The 22,637-nt window shown below is 48.9% G+C and overlaps 2 protein-coding genes across 3 annotated transcripts; both read left to right on the top strand.

The window, feature by feature from the left end:
- Nucleotides 1-126: 126 nt before the first annotated feature.
- On the top strand, nucleotides 127-6,948 carry NRAS (NRAS proto-oncogene, GTPase). Of its 2 annotated transcripts, none has more exons than XM_050911251.1 (5): nucleotides 127-276; nucleotides 860-1,038; nucleotides 1,490-1,649; nucleotides 2,465-2,588; nucleotides 3,266-6,948. In XM_050911251.1, exons 1-4 carry the CDS (start codon nucleotides 166-168, stop codon nucleotides 2,582-2,584), a joined length of 570 nt encoding a protein of 189 aa, XP_050767208.1. In that variant the 5' UTR covers nucleotides 127-165; the 3' UTR covers nucleotides 2,585-2,588; nucleotides 3,266-6,948. The 2 variants fall into 2 exon arrangements, with proteins under 2 accessions (XP_050767208.1, XP_050767209.1); XM_050911252.1 differs by lacking the exon at nucleotides 3,266-6,948 and adding an exon at nucleotides 2,880-3,068.
- Nucleotides 6,949-10,320: 3,372 nt separating this feature from the next.
- On the top strand, nucleotides 10,321-20,683 carry AMPD1 (adenosine monophosphate deaminase 1). Its single transcript, XM_050911396.1, has 16 exons — nucleotides 10,321-10,342; nucleotides 11,886-11,897; nucleotides 13,760-13,934; nucleotides 14,444-14,609; nucleotides 15,710-15,872; nucleotides 16,102-16,321; nucleotides 16,749-16,878; nucleotides 17,170-17,364; nucleotides 17,604-17,735; nucleotides 17,831-17,994; nucleotides 18,128-18,254; nucleotides 18,698-18,861; nucleotides 19,254-19,374; nucleotides 19,852-20,025; nucleotides 20,217-20,327; nucleotides 20,525-20,683. Exons 1-16 carry the CDS (start codon nucleotides 10,321-10,323, stop codon nucleotides 20,678-20,680), a joined length of 2,232 nt encoding a protein of 743 aa, XP_050767353.1. The 3' UTR covers nucleotides 20,681-20,683.
- Nucleotides 20,684-22,637: the final 1,954 nt, after the last annotated feature.

Here is a 22,637-nt window from a genome sequence, read left to right on the forward strand (position 1 = left end):
AAGCGGCGGAGGCGCAGCGAGCCTCTTCCGGCGGCGGGTGATGACGCCGTGCCGGGGCCGGAAGCCGGAAGGCTGTGGGAAGGGTGTTCCGCGTTCGCGGGAGCGGCGGGAGGGGCTGGCGGCGGCGGGCTGCGCCGCGCTCCGCCCGAGGCCGCCGGGAGGGCGATGACCGAGTACAAGCTGGTGGTGGTGGGAGCCGGCGGCGTCGGCAAGAGCGCGCTGACCATCCAGCTCATCCAGAACCACTTCGTGGACGAGTACGACCCCACCATCGAGGTGAGCCGGCGCCGTCACGGCCGAGCCGGCGGCGGGAGGTGCGGTGCCGCCGGTGGGGACGATCGCGGGCGCGGAGCTTTGCGTGGACCGAGGCGGGAGGCGGCTGCTGACCTTTTTGCTTAAGAGGCCAGCTGTGAGGTCGGAGCGCGCGGGATAAGAAATTCTGGGAGAAGCCTTCCAGCCGTTCCTTGCCTGTTCTGCTCGGTGCTGTCTGAAGCAGCGTGTAGGCAGCCAACAACGGCAGCAGAAAAGTCGCTACCGACCTACGTGGATTGTAGATTCTAGTCGTGACGTTGTAGTGATGGTACTTACAATATTGTTTTTCTGCCTACCGGTTGAGGAATTTCTTACAAAGAACGGGATTTTTCTTTTTTGTAAGAAGGGTTGGGGGGGCTTAAAGTAACGTTTTAAATGCTGATAGTTTTAGATACTGGTGTTTTTTCATTGGGGGGGCTAGAAAAGGTCCTCTGAATCATACTCTTCTTCTTTATTATTATTTTTATTTTTCCTTAATAATGCTTAAGGTGGAAAGAAGTAGTACGATGTTTTTCTCTAATCTAAAATTCGCTTGTGTATTTTGCAGGATTCGTATAGAAAGCAGGTTGTTATCGATGGAGAGACGTGCTTGTTAGACATTCTGGACACTGCGGGACAGGAAGAGTACAGTGCCATGCGCGATCAGTACATGAGAACCGGGGAAGGATTCCTCTGTGTTTTTGCCATTAACAACAGTAAATCGTTTGCCGATATTAACCTCTACAGGTATGATCTGGGTCTTTACCACAGGGAGGGAAGACTGGAAAAGGCATCAGACCCATTTGCTATTGGACCCAGTGAAAACTAAATAATAGACAAATATTAAATCCCCCACTTCTTTCAGAAAGTTTTTCAAGCTTATCTGCGTTCTGTGTCAATGCGTTATTAGTCGGTTGAGAGTGGGGCAGTTAGCTGGGTGGTTGTGTTAATCAAATGACATTTAGAGCATACAGAACACAATCTCTAAGAAAATGGATAAGAAGAGTGGAGTTATACATGGACTAGGAGATGGGAGTGTACGAAGTTATTAGACATGCTGCTGTAGGTTAGAACCCCTGAGGGCCTGTCCAGCTTTAATATATATTTTTGTAGCACAAGGTTGTTTGAATACTGAACTAAAACAGCTTTTATATTTAGAAAATAGTTCCTAACTTTTTTTAATTTGTCTTTTTTAAAGAGAACAGATCAAGAGAGTGAAAGATTCAGATGATGTGCCAATGGTGCTAGTTGGAAATAAGTGTGATTTGCCCACCAGAACAGTAGACACAAAACAGGCTCAAGAATTAGCAAAAAGCTATGGAATCCCCTTCATAGAGACATCTGCTAAAACAAGACAGGTAAGATGCTTCCGTTTTTGGTCTGACTTCTTCCTGTATGCTAAATGCAGAATGGTCTAACATTTTCCCATGTACTTTTTTTCTTATCTACAGGAGTAAGCATTTTTTAATCCATTTTGCAATTTTTAGCTGTTGATTTCCCCACTCACTCTTAGCTTGAAAGAGTTCTGTTTTTATCACTGGGCTAGGCCAGTACACGAATCGCTTCAGACTTGTATTGACTTTCTTTCAAGTGGGTCATGTTCGTAAGAAGAAGAGAGCTTCATCTGCTCTTGCCGAGAAGTGGTCAGACTGTGCAGTTAGTCATCCCAGACCTGTTCTGTTTCCTTGCCTTCTTAATGAAGGCCAATTATAAGATTATGTTTACAGAAAGAATTCCCCAGACTGGACTAATAGACTTCTTCAGAGTTGCATTGAATATGTGGCTCTGCCCAGTCAGCCTGTGTTGTACCTACATCAGTGTGGTGCAATTATTAAGCAGTAGCCAGAAAATTCTAAGAATTCTAAAATGGAGGTGACTAGTCAAGAAGTAGCTCGTTTCCTGCATGGGACCTCTCTACAGTTACAATTTGCCTTGTTTCTTTTAATGGCTGTTACCCTGGATGTTTGCCTCGGAGGAAGAGTTAAGAGTGTAAGTGGAGAGTTCTGGACATAAGTGCTAGTTTCTTCCTCTTATGACCTATGGGATAAGTTGGCTACTACTCTTCCTGTAGAAGTATGTCTTTTGAATATGTTACGGGATTCTGTGATGGAAAGAACAGTGATCTCAAAAGCTTCAGGAAAGAAAATACTTTACCTGGATCATTTGCATTCAGGGTGTGGAAGATGCTTTTTACACACTGGTGAGAGAGATCCGGCAGTACCGGATGAAAAAGCTCAACAGCAATGAAGATGGGAATCAAGGCTGTATGGGATTGTCTTGCATTGTGATGTGATAAGGTGAGCTGTAATTTAAGTTTTTCATTGGCTTCTTGTCTGTATGGCTTTCAGTTGTCGATAAGCATGGCTTAGAAATACTAGTTATAGTTGGGTTTTTTCCCTATTATACAACCCATTGATACTCAGAGATTTAGATCCTACAATTAATTACTTCTCCAATTTTTTTTTCCCCCTTTAAGTAGATAGCAAAACTTAAGAAAAGGAAATTCTACTCACAGCAACCTTTTCGCTGTAGCCTGTGTACTTCCACTGAACTGATAATTGTGTGATTTTCTGTATCGTTCTTGTCAGTGTCTCCTTCCTTTGGGAAACCATTTTGGCTATTTGGAGAATGCATAATTTCTGTCTTGTACACAAGAAACAGCTGAACTAGAAAGAGAAGTGTGCACAATTCTGCAGTTGCCATTTGCTGATGATTGATTGACTTCTGCACAGCTTATCTTGAGCTGTGTTCCTCTGGCATATGCAACGTTCGAAGATTAACCAAATAAAATAATGCGAGTAATGAAATTTGTGAGTTCCCCAACTGAGTGAAATTCTTTTCAGCAGTTACCTAAAACATGTTGCTCATCACTGTAAAAACAGGTAGACCAGTTCAGGGCTTGTACTACGCTGTTGCTCTACACATCCATCACAAAGTTGGACAGCAGCTAATTAGAGATGCCTTTCTGTTCCAGATGCCAAGAATACGTGGTTCAGATGTAGCTGCTGGACGAGTCTCGATGCTACTGTATTGTGTCTCATGCTGATGCCCTGCAGTATTTTGGTGCCAGTGATGAGAATCTTGGTACCAGTTAATTAGCACAAGGTCCTTTTCTGTGCTCCATCTGAAGAGAACATCTATGGCGTCTACCTCCTTGCTCAGCTAATGGAGCAGTCACATCTCTTGATGTACTGGGATTCTTTTCTCACTGTGTTATCTGGGTTTGTTCAAGAAGAAAACCAGTCACAAGAAAAGTGAACTATAGAGACTAAATGCTGTGAAAAAGATGACACTTTACCTCTAGAGTAAAAGCTAGAAGTGATTTTTGTCCCCTTTCTGTTGGATTCTGATTTGCAGTGCTGTCAGAGAAGTGGCACTAATCATTGCTTGGCAGGTAATGTCAGAAATGGTTTTGCCACCATGAATGCTCCTGTCACGTATCAGATTGGTATCTGCTCTCTGTGCACCCATACAGCATATTTGCAACGTCTCCTTTGTGCCAGGAGTACCACTTACCTGATTCTTCATTTTCTGTAATAAAAAGGAGATACCTTTCCTAACTTAAGTGCCTGTTTGCTAAGAAGATTTGAAGTTGTCCCCTGTTCCCTTGGGTTGAGGAAAACCCCAAGGACTGGAATTTCTTGGGAGCTCGTTGTCTTAAGCAGGCAAGTCTGGTATGGGTGATCTCTTTGCCTGACAGAATACTAAAACAGGAATTTGTAGGCTGGAAGATCCAGCAGGCACTTGTAAGACTCTTGAACTAGGGAGGGGGACATACTGCATCTGTTTTTTACTTTCTTTGTAGGTGGAACTGTTTATATTGTTTTTCTGCAGCATTCAGATCTCTTCCAAGTTGGACCAAATAAGTCAGCTGTTCATTTTTAACATTAACTGCCAACATTTATAGGCAGCTTCTCAATAGTTAATGTAGTAACTGGAGGTTAGTTAGTTTGGACAGCTGTTATTCAGCTCTGTCTATAACTTGCAAATTATTTTATTCCGAATTATTTTCTTACCACCAGACTGTAAACATAGTCTCTTCAAAACGTCGCTCTGTAAAATGTAGTTGGAGAGTCTCCTTGTCAGGGAAGGAGCGTGGGACTTCAGGTTGGCTGTATTTGGTGCGGTGGTTGTCACGGACTTAGTATGTCCAGACTGAGGGGAGAAGGCAATGAGCTATAACAGAAAACAGAGCTGGCTTCTGATTGCAGCATCCTTGCAAAATGAGGAAGGAAGTGAGTTCAGTGATGACTACGCAGAAGGTGTATGATGTACTGATGGGAATTCTGGGCTTGTTCTAACAGCCTCAAAGTACAAGAGAATTACTGTATAAGCTGTGTGAGTTCTTCCTAGAACAAAACCTTGTCACCTCATATAACTGGGATGTCCAAGTGTGGTCACTGTTGCAAAACCTACCAGTGTTCCTCGGAATACTGTGTCCTTCCCTAGTTCTTGTGCTGCTGATACTGGATTCTGTTCTGTGTGGTCAGACAGTGTATCCCACAGCAAAGCTGAATTCCCAGTTACTATCTAATGGAAGAGTAATGAGTCTTCAGCCAACAGAGGGAGCGTTCAGTCAGTCTGCCGAACCAGTGTGAGCAGAGAAATTGCAAGAGGCTTAATTTCAGTTTGTTGGTGTCAGATTCATACATCTTAATTTGGAGTTCTCAATTTCAAATGTAAATTAGAAATCAGTAAATACTGAGAGAAGAAATTGTTCGTTTTAATATTGCTTTCTTCACTACTTGCATTCTTGATTCTCCTCTTGGAATGAAGAGGATCAATCTGCATCACGTTTTCTTTATCTGTGATAATCCTTGTAAGTACTTTCTGCAATTTATTTTACCCTTGACTGGTGTGACAGTGATAAGAATTAAAACCACAATGTTTTTACATAAAACATTATTTTCCAGCAACATACACAGTGGTGGGCAGCATTATGGATAGCATTGGCTATGACTCAAGTTGAGTTCGTTTGAAGATGATCTCATGCCTGCAAGTTAAATGTGGCAGAATTGCCATCACTGCAAGCTGTCACGTCTGTAGTCAGCAAGCAGTGTTTTTCTTTTATTTGGTGCAAGAAGAGAAGTTATTTGTGAAAGCATTCTTTGAGCACTGTGGCAGGAGATGACTGTCCGGTTCTAAAGAGATGTGTGACACACTCGTCCTCTTAATAAAATTACACGTGGAAAATTATAGCCTTTGGGATACACATCTGGTCACATAGACTCAGCATTTTGGAAAGACAGCAGTGTGCAGTTTGCAGTATGTTTGAATGGTGAGATCTTGTCATCCAGGTCCATGTGTGTTTTCTGATTATTTGGGAAACTAGGGTTTTCTTTCCCGGCAAGCAGGATTGCAGAGTTCAGAGCATGACTGTCTGCAGCCTGTGGCCATGGGAAACCTTTTGCAGCTGGCATTTGATGTTTGAAGGTTGTGTGGTCAAGTATGGAAAACTATTTCTTTTGGATGGAGGTTCATCGTAATAACTCTATATTGCATGGCATGTTCTAGTTGTCATTAAAAATGTACTAGCTGTAACTCCAAAAGTTGTGAATTCTCAGAATTGTATGGGAACTGGCAAATGCATCTACTTTCTCTTTGGTGTTCCCTTTCTCTTGGGTTATATAAAATCTTAAAGGAGAAGAAGACCTGGTAAGGATAGGTCAGTATGTATTTCACCTTTGGAACCTTAGAGGGGGATGCATCAGCTCTTAGGATGCTGCGGGGCTGACCTACGCAGGTGGTACTCCCATCTGCATTATTATAGTACCCCTCGCTAGACTTGAAACTAAATCAGGGTGTTGTACTAGTCATGAGTATGAAGTAAATGGTTGTACTTTATTTCCAGCTGTCTATACAAAAGAACCCTAATTTTGGTGGCAACTGAGAGAGAACTGTGGAAGGACAAAACCCCAAGAACTTTTGGGAAAATTATTTAGAAGATAAGCACAGAAGTTTTGCACAAGACAGGTCCCTGGAAAAGGTGGTTTTGTAGATTTAGTCCAAATGTTGTTATTTAGAACTAACAGCACAACACCGTGTTGGTACCAAGCTAACTTTACTATCCTGACTGGGAAGAACTGGCATAAACAACTTTGAGGTAAAATATAAAAAAAGGGTAAAGCTCTTCTTCAAAAATTACAAGTGCCAATAACTGAAAGAAATATTTCTGTTATGGACTGAGAACAGCTGTCTAATGAGATAGTATGGCTCTGTGGCTTGTTACTGTTAGTGTCCCCACTCCATGGTCTTGTTCAAACAACAGTGCTCAAATTTAGTTCTTGTTGTCATCAGTAGGACTTTGGATAGTAACCATGACGCTTAAGCCATCATAATTTTTAGTACAGTTCAGTGACGTAGAATTGGATTTCAAGCAACTTCAGGCCTATGGGGGGAAGGAGAATAGTGGCAGTTTGAATTACATTCTGATCCTATATGTGGTCCTCCTTTACTCCCCAAGCCTTGAGCGATGGTTTGTGTATAACCTCCAGGATGGTAGGGAACTGTTGGGATCTGGACTTTTTATCCAAGGGCTAATTTGTTGTTACTTTGTATAATTATTTGCTTTCAATAATGCATCTCTTTTGGTTTGAAGTAAATTATTTTGCTTCTTAAATAACTTTTTTAAAGAATAAACTTTGAATTCTTTGGTTGTTTCTTTTGTGGTAGTGATCTGGGCATGGGATCCACAACTGGCTTACAGAAAGCTTATCACAATGCTATCTGCTTTCTCTATGGGATCTAGATTTACTCAAATTGTCAATTCTGTAATGTGGCATGAACAGCTGTATCATATATGTTCACTATAGCATGAAAAAGCAGTGAGAATGGCTTTGAGATGTACCATAGGCTTGTTCCAGAGTCCAATTTTAATGACTTCACCAATCTGTGCCATGTCATGCATCTTGCGTTAGTGTTGAGTCTCTATATTTGCAGTGGGGTCCCTCATAATATCTGTGCTGACTTTGCCCTTGGAAAGGATGCTTGCTAAGGCAAAAAAAGGGGGAGGGGAAATTTCCTTACTTGGTGTTTTAAGAGTGAAATCAGCTATAAAGTTATTGCTGTGTCCGAATCGTGCTCTCTGTTAGGCTTTTAAGTTGCTTAATTCAGTCTTCTAAAATACTTCTCTGTTGGCTTTCCTCCTGCAATAAGGCAAATTGTGTTGGACCACACAGTGAGTGTGCTTTAAGTGTGTTTCTCCTAAGACATTGTGTCAGGCCTCTGGAACCCAGAGTCCAGTCTTTTTTCTGTGCATGGAACTTAAGAATGGACTCCTAGTAACAGGGGTATAAAACTCCTTACGCTGTGTAGCTGCAGTAGTCGCTGCCTGTTCCAAAAGGAGAGATTCAGAATATAAGTACAGATGGGTGCTTAAAAGCAAGGGTTTTCTTGGCTTATTAGGAAGGCTTTCCTCCAATATGATTGTTATCTGTAACAATCTGTTCCACCGTAAGGACTTACTGACTTTTGTTGCATACTGGAACAGAGGCTGATTTAAACAGCTGTAGAGGAATCTGTAGGGAATGACTAAGAGCAATGTGGGGAGAGAAGAACTTGCTGAGGCTCTTCTTAGTGCAAGGTGCTGTTGGTCAAAGGCACAGCACATCAAGGAGTGCCCTTGTGAGTTTCCACATTACCCCTTCTCTGTTAATACTTCCTTTTTCAGGAATTGAAACCATTTCCTAGCAAAACTTGCCCCGAGGCTTCTATTTGGACAGCTACCCCTGTGATATGGCTGCTCTGCTAGGCCAACTAGAGGAAGATCCTGCTAAATACCCGAAGATGCCAAATTTCTGGCATGTTTGGCCCTTTTCCTTTGACTAGACCTAGGTGGAATGAAGGCAGCTCAGAGACAAAAGTGTGGGGTTTTAGAGCCACTCTGAAGCTTCTGGGTGTGAATCACTCACTTTCCAGCTGAAAAAGAGGGGGAAGATGGCTTGTATTCAGTACTTCAGTTTAAAGAGGCTGTAGATCTAACTTTAGCACAGCATACCCAAGCTTTACTCGTATTTCTACCATGAACCCAACTAAGTTGTCCCTGTGATTTAAAAAGCTAGGGGATCAAGAGACCTCTTGAGGAAGATGACCTCTGCACCCTAAAGGTTATTTTTGGTTTCAGATGTGAATCCCAAGATCTTGATATATCCAGAAAGGTTAGGGGCAGATATAGTCCCTGTGGGAGAGCAAACAAGCAGGAGCCAGTTTTTATTGACCTTAAATGAAATAGTTAAACAATAATCTGGTGTGGAGACTCACAAACTGGGGAATGAGTAAGAACAAGAATGATTCAGAAACTGAAGACTGCTGTCAGCATGAGAGGAGACCAGGTATTAGAGATCAAGACTGTAACAGCATCCCAGCTTTGCCCTGTTGGCTGCACCTCTGCATGTTGCAGGGGAGAAATCAATTTATATTCTTGAGGAATACCTGGGACGTGGGGCTAAACCTTCCTGAATTCTGGAAAATTTCTTAATTGTAACCCAGCATGTTTTGAAGTTGTGCACATCAAATAGTGATCTTTCAGAGAGAGTTGCTGGATGCTCTGGAAATTATCTCAGCTGGAGATGCTGCGCCAGGTCTCAGCTCATCTAACTTCACTGACTAGTTGTGCCACAAGCTTCCTGTACACCTGTGGACAAAATCTACAACTTGTTATTTCTAGCTCTGTATCTTACGCAAATAACTCTTTCACTTATTCCAGCCTTCTTCTGGGACAAGGCCTTTCCATAGCTGTTCCTACAAAAAGTAGCACAGGAAGCCCTTACATGCATGCATAATTCCAAACAATGTTGTCTTTTCCAGGGGTGCTAGTTTTTCTGTTCCTTTCAATGTTTGTGACCAAAGTCACCTTTTAAATCAGCAGCAAGACTGTGCTGACTATAGGCTGAATGCTTTGCTTGACTTGTCCTGATTTCAGTGCAGTTTTTCAACTCCATCAAGAAGTGAGGTATAAACTAACAGGAAAAGGCTCTGTTTCAAATCAAAACTATTGTATCCTTCTGACCTGTTTAGGCTTACCGCTTCCCACCAGGAAGCTGAGTCAGAAGCTCAGAGTTACCCTGGCAACATGCAGGGCACTACAAATTCTGGCCATTTTCTTCAGACAGGAGCTGTTTTCGAACTTCATGTGAGAGATCTGAAGTAAGTTTGAGGAGATCCTAAAGGACCGAGTACAGCCCTCAATGCCTGTATGCTAGAAAGAATCTACTTAAAACAAGCCGAGAGGTACTTCCCAAACTGATACCCTGCTCTGCCAGATCCAAGCCACCGTGTGTAGCTTAAGGGAGGAGTTTCTTGCCACACCTTGGATTGTACTAAGTGCTGGTCTCTGTAAGATATGCCTTGGTTATGGCTCACCAGATACAGAACTGAATATCACCTTACTGTTATGATACAAGCTCAGGAACAAAATATAGCTCCTTGTACTTTCTGTTTGTTTGTTTGATTCAGCTGGGAAGATGCGAGAACACCTGTGCAAGTCCTGTTGCTAAAATTCAGTCTTTCAGGTAGACTCCTCTCTCAGGAAAAATCTTCTCTGAATAGCGCACTGGTTGGTGAGAGCACATCATTTGTACCTATCCATAGCTCCTGTTCAGATGAAAACATCAGCCCTGTGCCTTAGGGATTTCTTTTAAACCATTGGTTCAGCACAGGAGACATCAGTTTTATTCTCTCTTGAAAGACTGACTTCCACAGTCCACTTTAGAAAGGTGCAACTGTCTTGGGAAGTAGCAATCTGGCCAGACAACAGGTGAAACTCTACTAAATGTAGAATGAAAGCCTAACTAAAAAAAAAAAAAAAAAAGTTAAATTTGAGCCCTGGTTTCACCTGTTTCAGTGCAAGTGTTTGTGGTTGCACTTTAAATAGTTTTATACTTGACCTCCGTTCTCCTTTTAGAGTGGGAGAGTCTGATTACAGAGAAGGGAAAGCATTAAAATTAGTATTAGGCTGTTGTGCAGTCAGTCAGCTACTTGTGCCCTGTTACAGTAGGGTGTTACTTGAGGCTCTGCAAACTTGCTGCAAAGATGTCACGGGTGAGAATTTCAGGTAGGTCTGAAAGCAAGTAGTGAGACAAGGAGCCACAGGGCAGGCTTGTTAGCCTGCAGCCTCTGAGATTTTGATGGTGTGGTATCTTTGCAGTCCAGGGGACCTTGCTGGGGGCTTTGAGCATTTTTCTTCCTGCTTGGAGACATTTTTGGATAGTGAGGCAAAGAAATAGCGTTATTGTTTAAATCTTGCTCTGCTCGTACTGAAGAAAAATACTGTCCCTCCTGCAGCGTAAAGTATCCTGTAAATGTATCCTGTAATGATACCATTAAATCACTGTGGAAGGGGTCAGAGGGATTTCAGGAGTCTCTGGTCAACCTGGCTAAGCTCAGAAGATGTGGGGTGCTGCAGTCCTGAGGGGATGGGGAACACAAGCTGGGCAGCAGGAGTAGGGCCAGCTGGGCTTTGCAGAACAGTACAGAGGGACATGTGACTGCCATTACAGAGCCCTGAAGAACATGGGCACCAAACGAGCTGGTACGAGCACGTTTAGAATTGCAGTGCTGTGTGGTGTGATAGACACTGTCCTAGTACGTGAAGCTAGTATTAAAGCCTGGCCCTGCAACATCAGTAGGAGTTTGTTGACCTTCATGAGTGTAATTTTCATCCGCTAAAGAGATGAAAGGTCAAACCTAGGCATTTCTGGGATGCTTAGTTTGCAAATGAATACATGGAGTTCAAATGCCGGGAGAGTATGTTTGGCAGGCTGGACTTCGGGAGGTCAGCAGCTAGTGACTTGTGATGCCAGAGCTCCAGTCTGAATTTTCTGGGTCAGATGGAAAGGGCATGAGTTGCACCCCCAAAATGTTGATGCCACACTGTGTGACCAGGAGTGAAGATCAGTGGAACTGCAGTGTCTCAGCTGTCTGATCCTGTTAGTGAATAAGTGGAGGTGTGACCACAGGCGGCAGGAGGATGAAACTTACCGTCTCTGAAATGACCATCCATCCTGATCTTCACAAAGGATGGCGAGTCACGGACAAAAAATAGCAAAGCAGCCCCGGTGCTCTGAGTCACTAAATATTCACTTTCTTGTGCAGGCAGGAGAATGCTGTTCTGCCCTCTTAATTTGTTCCTATGCTCTTCTGCATCCCTGTGCCTGGACACAGGTGTAGGGAGAGACCTTCCAAGACAGCTCAGTCTTATTAGATGACTAGGTGTCTGTTAGTTGCTTGTAGTGTTGACTGAGGTGATCTAGGTTCTAGAAAACACTGTTCACCTTGGACAGCTGCAGGGAAACCCGTAGACTGCTGTAAGGCAGAAGCTCTGCCAAAGAGCCTCAGGTTGGATGGCATCTGCAATGTGGTTCATTTATGTGCGCACCACCGAGGCTGTATTGTGGAACAGTCAACACTGAACTTATATCTTTATATTGCACAAAGCGACAAGTACTGTTCTTTCTTTTGTAAGTGGAAGGCTTTGGCTAAACTTGTACTTTACTAATACCTTTTTAATCACTGACGTGATGATTAGGCAAAAAGGCTTAGATTTTGAAGGGCTGATCACATCTGTTTTTATTTTGTTTCTGTTTTATCTCAAACAGCAGAAGACAAAGGTGAGTATTACTAGGCTTTTTATATGCTCTGCTGTGTTACTGCCTAGATATGATCATTGGAAACAAACAGCAGTTACATGATCATGGTGATCATTCAGCAGTTTGAGAAGATGCTATTTTTCAGCAGTGCCAGCTGTGCCCCTCACTGTTTCATGGAATGGTTCCAGCTTTTTGGTCCTTTGATATATGAAGCTGCTATTTGTTAAATATTGTTCTAGCACGCCTGAGCTCCTGCTTAGGAGATAAACTTTTTTTAGTGGAGTTCTATCCTCTGTGGCAGGAAGTGAAACATTTTGCAATTTCCATTGCATCTATTCACACCTTTGTTGGTTTTTTTGGGTCTGTTTTTTTCTTTTTTTTTTTTTTTTAACAGGGATCCAGCCTAAAGTAACTTCTTTTGAATGCATCCTGCTCCTAGTGGATTTGATCCATGAGGGGAGAGATCCAATGCTTCATCTCCTTTATTCAAGTTGAAGTCCACAGTATGGTGCCCGTGCCCTCTTCTTCCTACTTCATATTTGCTGAGGCCTTAAGTGTCAGCAGAAAACATTTCTTGCTGAGACACCTGTCATCCCAGAGTCCCTAACAGTGAGCAATAATGGGACAGTGCAAAAAGCTGCATTTTTTCTTCTAAGAAGCACGTTGGGGCCCATTGATGATACAGCAGCTTTACAACAGCAAGCAACTTTTGTTACCGAAATCCTGTTTTTGTGATATTGCACTGCTGAGAAATGGGCCTAGTGCTAGAATTTTCCCATGTGTTTGTAGCTCAGCACAAGCCCTTTTGCCTTACCATATAACAGCAGGGAAAGGAAGTCCCTGTTATGCCCCCCCACTAACCCACAGCTAGGACCTTGGAACTGCAAATTCAGGGCTACAGGGATAAGCTCTTTTGACCCCCCCCCAGCACCCTGTGGGGGAAAAAAATGGCTAGGTTCATTACTGAAAATCTCTTGTAGGTCTGGCACACTTCTGCCATGCATGTCAGTCCTTTCTGCTTTGGTCCTCATCTGCTGACCGTGTCCTGTCTGACATGTCAGTGGTGTGGCCCATCTTTCAGCATCGATCCTCACTATGCTTCATGCTGAGCTGCCAACTGACAGCAAAACCTACTCGATTAGTGTCCACATGCTGCTATGCAAATGTGTGCTTCTGGGAGATGTTGCCAAAAGAGCCCTTGGGTTCTTGTTTTATGGTATTTTGTGGGCAGTGGAAGGGCTTCTAACCTTCTTTCTCCTACTTCATAAAGCTTCAGCCAACCTTGTGTCAATGGTGACTTTTGTAGGGCCATATTAGCTGGCACCTTTGCAGCGTGCTGCACATGATGGGCTGAGAGGGGTCTAGTCCACACGATGGTTCCCTAGCTAGGAGCTCTTCAGCTGCACTGTGATGGTGGGAACTGAGTGCTTGGGCTGCCAGCTCTGGCAATCTCCATCTATACCTCTGTCTTCATCCTGACTGGAAGCCTTGTGGAGCAAGTGGGTCTTGGGCTTCCTAGAGCTGTAAGGGCTCTGCCAGTCTTCCCCTCTTCCCCCCAGTGCATGCTCTCATAAGTGCCCTTCCCAAGGACTTGCTTCTTTCTGCGCCCTTTTGCGCTACTCTTGGACTGTGGGTTGTATTTGCCTTTTCTTGTGTACTGGGGGTGTCTGGGTATGTCTCCAGCCCACTGTGTGTGGCCTAGGCTCTGTAAGCTTGTTGCAAATTTCGGAGGTTGCTCAGGGTCTTCCAGGCAGCATGGAGGTGTAGGTGTCGTAAGGAAATGACAGCTGAGCATTAAGCTGACTGCAAGGGGCGCCTGCCTGTTAGGGCGGCTGGGAACCAGATGCCTGTGTGACCCTGCACTCTGCTCCTTCTCCTTGCAGAGATGGATGAGGCAATGCGCTCCTTCGCAGAGAAGGTCTTTGCCTCTGAGGTGAAAGATGAGCAGATCAGGCAAGAGATCTCTCCTTTTGACGTGGAAGATATCTGCCCCATCTCACGCCAGGAAATGAGAGTGCACATGATGCTTCAGGAGAGCTCTGCCACAGCAGAAAAGCGGTGAGCAACAACCAGGGCAGCTGGGGAAAGGAGAGGAGCGTTGTCTGCACATCCCCAGCCAGAGCTGGAAGAAAGCAGGGGGAACACAAATCAAGGCCTGTGAAAACAGCTCACCACACCCATGGGATAAATCCTTGGTAATCCCAGGGCATCTGTCAGGTACTTCAGGGTTTCCTCTCCAACTGTTCCCACTGTTGGACAGAAAGACACCCTTGCCCTGTTTGCTGGGTGTCAGCACGGCAATGGCCACAGAGCTGTTGGAGAGGGAGACTTGGAGACCTTTCTCTGGAAAGGTGTGACTTCCAAAGACCGTACTTGAAAGTCTGTGGCTACTTTGTGTGCTGTGGCCTCTACTCTTGGCAGTGTCTGTTTAAGGTGCTCAGAAAGCACCAGTGAGATGATTCGTGTTGTGCACAGTTGGAACATGGCTGCGATAAGTGCCCCTGACCCTGCAACTGCATGTGGCCATGGAGTCGGGGCTGTTTCCCTGAGGCTTTCCTCCCTGGCAGGAAGAAGCGCCTGCTCCGCCTGAAGACAATTGCATTGGCAGTCCCTGTGGCTCACAAGTCTATAACCAGACTGTCCACTATAGACGAGGTCATCTCTACCTCCCCCCTGTACCAGACTGTGCCTGACTTCCAGCGGGTACAGATCACAGGGGATTATGCCTCTGGGGTACGTACTTGCATAGCTATACCCTTCCCCATGCTGACTGCCACCTCATCTAGTCCCTGCCTGTCCCTCAGTAGTGCCCAGCATGACAGGAGTCTGTACCAGGTGCAGCGGGGATAGTCTGTGTCTTCCGGCTCAGTCTGTGTCTCATGAGCATCTGATGGTGCCCTGCTGCATCCCTGGAGGATCCGGAGCTGAATTCCTTAGCAGAAGTCTGTGGGGTGCTGCATGCTTCCCATGGGGTTCTCTGGACAGGACAGAGGAGAGGGCATGGCAGTGGGCTATGCTCATTCTGTTGCAGCCTGCTCCAGCTTGCACACAGCTATATCTGCCTGAGATTTATGCACGTCACAGAATCCCGGAATGGCTGAGGTTGGCAGGGGCCTCTGGCGGTCATCTGGTCCAACCCCGCTGCTCGAGCAGGGTCACCTAGAGCCAGTTGACCAGGACTGCTATCACATCCTGTGCTAATTCCTCCTCCTCCTCCGCCACAGCCTCCTATTACATTTGTGCTGCTTCTGAGATACTTACTGCTGGCAGGTTGCTCAGCTTGGAGTTGCATAGCAGAGGAGCAATTAGGGGAAGCTGAAAGTCCCTCCATGCACAGGCACATTCCTTCTGCCATGACTGTAGCTAGCTGCAAGTGCTGCACGGTATTCTCCCATGCTGCTCTAGTCTGAACTCTCTTGACTGCCCAAAACACTTGTCTGTGCAGTAAATCAAAAATTCTTGACACATTGGGTCAGTGTATGTTGTTGGTCCTGCTTCAGTTTCAGCCTGGGCTCCAAAAATAGCTTTTAGTGTTTTGCCCTGGCCTGGCTTCCATTTCGGTGCCAACTACAGTTTGCAACGTGGAATGTAAGAGGGGATGACAGCTGGAATTCATTGGTTGTGGCATGAGGAACTTCCCTTTGCCACGTCCAGGACTTTGCCTATCATCCGTTCTTTGCCCTGCTCAGGCAGAGCAGTGGGAGGGAGGGGATGACAAGGTATGTATCTTGCTGTGAACAAAATTGTCCTCTGCACGTCTTGGTGCACCAGGGTATCTCTCAGGCAGCTAGGTTCCAGTTGTGTGGTTGCGTTCAGCAACAGCCGTCTTGCAGGTGACAGTTGAAGATTTTGAAGTTGTCTGCAAAGGCCTGTACCGTGCCCTGTGCATCCGGGAGAAATACATGCAGCAGTCTGTGCAGAGGTTCCCCCGGACCCCATCTCAGTACCTGCGTGCTATCGAAGGCGAGGTCTGGAGGGCAAGTGACACTGGCCCAGGTACATCTAGGCACCTGACGGGTTTTCCTTGCTGGCTTCAGCATCGGGTGGGCAGGGGTCAGAAAAGGGTTGCAGAAGTTCTCCACAGGGGAGTTGCTTGCCCAGACCTCCTCTTCAGTGTCATAGTGGTGGGGCTGTCCCTGCCCTCTGCCTGGGGTGGAGGAGCATGGCAGGCTTGTGGGGTTTTGGCTGGCAGCCTGTGCCTCATGGTATTCTCCTTTTGGTCCAGTGTTCACCCCGCCAGTGAAGGACGGACAGGATCCCTTTGAAACTGAGAGTCTCGCCGAGAACCTGGGATACCACGTCCAGATGAAGGATGGGGTAGTTTACGTCTATGGAGACAAGGCAGCGGTTGGCAGAAATGAGCCAAAGGACCTGCCCTACCCCAGCCTCGAGCACTTCGTTGATGACATGAACTTCCTCTTGGCCCTCATTGCACAGGGGCCTGTGTAAGTGCACAACCCAGTACTGCTGGGTGCAGCTGAACAGGTCCTGCCTCAGCAGGCAGAGGGAGGTCAGGGCAGAGCCAGGGTTGCCCCCTCCTCTCCCTGGGAGGAGGGAGGAATCCGCTGATGACATACCTGCAGCCTGCTGGCTACCAAAGTGTCCTTGGCCCTTGTCAGCTGTCTTGACTGGGGTCTTGAGCAAAGTCAGCATTCAGGGACTGGAGACATGCCCTGCAGGTATGCTCACACCTGGCCAGACCTTCCTTCGAAGCTCTGTAAGAGAGCCAGGAGGAATACCTTAGGGAAGCAGGCCAGGCCAGCATGAGCTCCTCCACCTCAGGTGAAAGCTGCATCCCTGTGTTTGACGGGCCATGCCCCTGTGTTGAGGCGTAAGGAGCCCAGTCACTGTTCTGCCCTTCACTTTCACTAGTAAGACCTACGCTCATCGGCGCCTCAAGTTCCTCTCCTCCAAGTTCCAAGTGCATGAAATGCTAAATGAGATGGATGAGATGAAAGAGCTGAAGAACAACCCCCACCGGGACTTCTACAACTGCCGGAAGGTAAATGGCAAGGCTTACAGCCCTAGTGACTCTGAAGACGAGCCGTCTTGGTGCCTTCCCCTCCCTGAGAGCTGGATATTAGAGTCAAGGTCTGTGGCACCTACATTGTTCCTGCTAATGGGACGGTGCTGACTGGGCTGCTCTTGGCCTAGGCCTATTGTGTTCATCTGCTGGGCTGAGCCGTGCTCCTCACGCAACTTGGGCTCACCTCTAAGGGGTTTGTTAGCCTTCCTGTGATGGTACCCGAACATCCCAACTTGAAGCTAGATAGCTGTCCCTCTGGTTTCTCAGGTGGACACACACATCCATGCTGCAGCCTGCATGAACCAGAAGCATCTTCTGCGTTTCATCAAGAAATCATACTGTATGGATGCTGACCGTGTAGTTTATGATGCCAAGGGCAAACAGCTCACCCTGAAACAGCTTTTCCAGCAGCTCAGTCTGCACCCCTATGACCTGACAGTGGATTCCCTGGATGTCCATGCTGTAAGTGGTAGGGCATTTACTGTAAGACCACTCTTGTGTCACTCTCATCCACCCCTGTAGGCGTGGCGTTTCCCCTCCCTGTGTACCCATGACGCGTTGTGCATGTTAGTGTTTGTGGCAGGATGTAGCAGCTCCTGCCTTTCCCATTTTGGGTTGTTTGGATTGGTCCCTGCTCAGCTGGCATGCTTGGACCCAGTGTGTGCGTGTGTAGTGTTTGCCCCTGATCCTCCCTACTCCAGGGGCGGCAGACATTTCAGCGCTTTGACAAGTTCAATGACAAGTACAACCCCGTGGGTGCCAGCGAGCTGCGTGACCTCTATCTGAAGACGGAGAACGCTATCGATGGCGAGTACTTTGCTACCATCATCAAGGTGAGAATACAGGGGAGGAGAAAGCAGTTAAGCTGTGGTGCTGCAGTGCCCAGGGGCTGGAGGGTCCCCACGTAACTGTCTGTTCTGGTTTGCAGGAGGTTGGCTCTGATCTGGAGGATGCCAAGTACCAGCACGCAGAGCCTCGCCTCTCAATCTATGGGCGATCAGCTGAGGAGTGGCCCAAGCTAGCCAGCTGGTTCAACAAACATCGGGTCTATTCCCCCAACATGAAGTGGATGATCCAAGTACCCAGGATTTAGTACGTGCTGTGGGTCTGAGAGAGCACTGTGCCTTACAGTGCACTATACCTCATTTTTTGTCCTGAAGGGATTATGGGGACAGTGGCCCATGTTGTTCCTCTGCTAGCCGCTAATCCCTGTCTCTGTCCACAGTGATGTGTTCAGGTCTAAGAATTTCATCCCACACTTTGGGAAGATGCTGGAAAATATCTTTGTTCCTGTGTTTGAGGCAACTGTCAATCCTCAAGCCCACAAAGAGCTGAGTGTCTTTCTACGCCACGTGAGTGTCACCTGATGATGTTGTCAGGGTGTGGTGAGCACTCACATTCCTGTTTGTGCAGAAGAAATGGGGTATTGGCCCTGACGTGGAAAATGTCATCAGTGGGCTTCTGGCCCTGCTGCCACATTCTGGGAAAGGGGGTTTTGTGTCCAGAAGCGCTGGGTGGGTCAGACTCCCTGAGCTGGCTGCTGGGGGGCTCTGAGAAATGCTGCCCACTCACCTCCTGGAGAAGTGGTTTGGTGTGAGCTTTAGTTCTAGCCCTTGATAGAGCTTGGGGGTTTGCAAGGCCTGCAGCCTTGCCCCTGACTGCTCTTGGGTGGGGCAGGGGTACAAGCTACAGCTGGGCTATGGCAAGCTGCAGTGGGGCAGGGTGAGCCAGCCTACCTGGGCACGATGAGGTGGGGAGCTTTGAGATGCAGCTTTTTTGCTACCTTGCCAAGCAGATCACTGGCTTCGACAGCGTTGATGATGAATCCAAGCATAGTGGACACATGTTCTGCACTAAAAGTCCGAAGCCAGAGCAATGGACTTCTGAGAAGAACCCATCTTACACCTACTATGTATACTATATGTATGCCAACATCTTGGTGCTTAACAACCTACGCAGGTAAGGCCTAGGATCTGCTAAGGGACCTGCGACGGGCTGGCAGAAGGGGGGCTGCCTCATGAGTTGTCTCAGCTCTTTGCTGGTTGGTGTGGAAGAAGTGGGGCCCTCCTTGCTCTGCCACCAGTGTAGTTTGGAGCTTCGTGTCCCAGAGCAATCCAAACACTCCTCAGTAGGGAGTGTGATGGACTGGGGTGAAAACCTTGGGATTGCAGAGATGCATCTGTTGTGTGCACAGAGGAGAAAAGAGAACAAGTAATGCGCTCCTAGGTCAAGCTGGATTCTTGGGGACCCACTGGTAGGGGCAGAGCTGGACCTGAAGTCAGGGAATCTTGCTTCGCGTGCCACCTAACCCTGCTGCTTGCCTGCTCTGAGTCCTTCTTCCATGTGCCTAGGCAGCGTGGTATGAACACATTCCTCTTCCGTCCACACTGTGGGGAAGCTGGGGCCATCACGCATCTGCTTGCAGCCTTCATGACAGCAGATAATATCTCCCATGGTCTCAACCTCAAGAAGGTAAGTGGAGGAGTCTGCCACAGAGCAGCCCAGGCATGGCAGAGGAGGAGAACATGTTCACAGCTGGCCTCCACTGTAGCTGACAGTTAATTGTGCCTCTGCTTTAGACTGACACAGACAGCCTGGCTTCAGGCAGATGTTGCATGAGTCTCTGGGTTTCTCCAGGCATGTTTGGGGATGTAGCTGAGGAATGTGTTCAGATTTCAGGGGTTCAGCCTCACAGACCTATGACTGGATATGTCTGTTATCATTGGAGCCAGCTGAGTTCTGAAATCAGACAGGTTTGAACTCACTTGGCCTCTTGTGCTCCATGTGAGCCCGGGAGGATTGCTAGCTTGCCTCTCTTTTCTTGCACACCTGAGCTCTGTGCACCAGATTTCCTGGCTGGGGTGCTGGGCTGATCTGAGGAGTGACCCTGGAGAGGTGGAGGGCGCAGCAACTTTATCCCTAACCTGGCAACTCTGCTTATCTTTGCAGAGCCCGGTGTTGCAGTATCTGTACTTCCTTGCCCAAATTCCCATTGCTATGTCCCCACTCAGCAACAACAGCCTCTTCCTGGAGTATGCGAAGAATCCATTGCCTGACTTCCACCAGAAGGGCCTCATGGTGTCCCTTTCTACAGATGACCCCATGCAGTTTCATTACACCAAGGTAGAGCGTGAGCTGATCACCTCCTACTGTCTGAGCACTGGGGCTGGGACTGCATGGGCCTCGTTTTTCAGGGAAGCCAGCAGCATTTGCAGAGGGTCCAGCATGCTGGGCCATCTCTGGGACAGCCCCTGCAGCAGCACGGGCTGATGCCGGCAGAAGCTGCTGGCCTCTAACACACGCTGTGGCTGCAGGAGCCCCTGATGGAGGAGTATGCCATTGCTGCCCAGGTCTTCAACCTCAGCACCTGTGACATGTGTGAAATTGCCAGAAACAGCGTCCTGCAGTGCGGCCTGTCCCATGAGGTGGGTGCCCTTCTGGGGAGGGCGGGCCTGGCCCTGCCCGCGGCGGACCCTGCCTGCAGGACAGCAGGCTCTGTCTGCGCGCTCAGGGCAGGGCTTCTGCGAAAGGCCTTGAGGGAGCCCGGCAGCAGCCGGCGTTCCCCTCGGGCGCTGCCAGCACGGGCTTCTGAGGTCTGTACCGCCGCCCTTGTCTCTGGCAGGAGAAAGCCAAGTTTCTGGGTGAAAACTACCAGGAAGAGGGGCCCCAAGGCAACGATATCCGGAAGACAAACGTGGCCCAGATCCGCGTGGCCTACCGCTACGAGACCTGGTGCTACGAGCTCAACCTCATTGCCGAGGGCCTGAAAACCGACTAGGAGTGGGGATGGACTGCCGCACCTCGGGGCCTGCGGCTGCAGGCAGCGCCCGGGCCGAGCGGGAGCCGGGCCGGGCCTGCCCAGGGCCGTGCCCGGACCTTGGGGCGGCGGGCGGTGGGGCCGCAGCGGCCGCGCAGTAAAACCCGGTCTGTCAGCAGCTCCGTGTGCCCGGCGGCGGCGGGGGGGGGGCGGGGCTGCCGCCTGAGTGACGGCCGCGCGAGCCAATGGGCGGTAGCTCGAGGCGCGCCGGGAGCGTCCTGCGGGAGCGGGGCCGGGGCCGGGCCGTGACAGCGGGTGAGGCGGGGTGCGGGCGCGCGCGCCGGGTTCCCGCCGCGGGGGAGCGGGGCGGGGCGGCTCTCCTCTCCCGCGCCCCGTCAGCCGCGGCTCCGGACGGGCAGTTCGGGCCGGGGGGCATCCGGGCTCGGCGCTGCTGGACGGGACGCGCTGGCGGCGGAGCCGGCCGGGCCGGGCCGGGGTGCTGCTGGCAGCGGCGCGAGGCTGCGCGGTCCGGTCGCTGCCGGTCCCGGCCCGCAGCGCGGAGCGCTGCCTGCCCGGCCCCGGCGAGAGCCTGGGACTGCCGGGATCGGGTAAGGAAGCGCTGCGGCGTCCGTTTCCTCGCCCCTGAGCGGGGAGGCGAGCGATGCTGCGGCCAGACGGCGGCCCTGCCGGTGCACGGCACGTCTGCGGGGGTGGCCGGTACTCGCCAGTCCCCGGCTGGAGCGCCGCCGGCCGCAGAGCTCTCGAGGGCCTGTGACGGGGCCGGCAGCTCTCCGGTCCTGAGGGGTCTGCGTGACCCGGTCCCGGGCAGGCAGGGAAGCAGCGACTGGACCGTTTCCCCCGTGGGCAGGGCAGGGCTGGGCAGGGAGCGCACGAACGCACGGGAGCTGAACCCCGGGAGGAGGTAGGCGCCTGCTGGAGCCCACCCGCTGCCTTAGATGAGTCACCAGCCTCGTGTTTTACCACAGTTCCTCGGGCTGTCCAGGCTGGAGAAGAGAAGGCTCGGGGCGGGGGGGGGTGCGGATCTTACGAACGTATACGAATGCCTGAAAGGAGGATGCACAGAGGACCCAGCCAGGCTCTTTCCAGCGGTGCCTGGTGACGGGACCAGAGGTGATGGGCACAAACGGACACACGGGCGGTTCCCTCTGAACATCAGGAAACACTTTTTCACTCTGAGGGTGACCGATCACTGGCACAGGTTGCTCAGGGAGGTTGTGGACTCTCCCTCCTTGGAGATATTCAGGAGTCGTCCAAACACAGTCCTGGGCAACCTGCTGTAGGGGCCCTGCTTGAGCAGGGGGCTGGACAAGGTGACCTCTGGAGGTCCTCTCCCACCTCAATCACTTAGTGATTCTATACAGAGTTTCTTTAGGGCAAATTATTTACTAGTAGGCTGTGATGTTTTAGGTAGCACTAGATATTTGTGCTTCGTTGCACTGAGGTACGCAGGCCTGAGTAGTTATAGAGGTCCTTTCTGATAGCGCTGTCCTAGGGCACGAGGTGTAGGCTGGCATGCTGGACCAGCCTCCCCTTGCCGTTCCCAATTCACTGTGTAGACCCCTCTGTTCCAGTTAGCATGGTTGAACGCAGCCTGTCTGAGCAGGCACCCGGCTACCATGACTCTGATAGAGCCCTAGTAGTGGTGGGAGCTCTTCCTTTCGACAGCTGGGACTTGCATCAGCCCTAATGACAGAAGAAAAGTAGAAGAGAAGTTGCAGGAAAAGCAGCCCCTGGAAATGTGTATTTGGACAATGGTGGTTGTGATTTCTGCTGTTCCTGTCTGTCGGAGTTACAGAAGGGAGGGATGAGGAGCGAGTGGTCACCTTGCTGCATGGGAAGGGAGAGTGGAGCAGAGAAATGAGAAGCTGCTGAACAAGCCCCCGTGCTGCCCTTCCAGGGCTCTGTCAGCCGAAGGGGAGGTGCAGGAGTTTTGTCCAGCCATCCACTCGGTCGCCCG

The sequence above is a fragment of the Gymnogyps californianus genome, chromosome 27, assembly GCF_018139145.2.
Source record: "Gymnogyps californianus isolate 813 chromosome 27, ASM1813914v2, whole genome shotgun sequence".
In the NCBI taxonomy this organism is placed as follows: domain Eukaryota; kingdom Metazoa; phylum Chordata; class Aves; order Accipitriformes; family Cathartidae; genus Gymnogyps; species Gymnogyps californianus.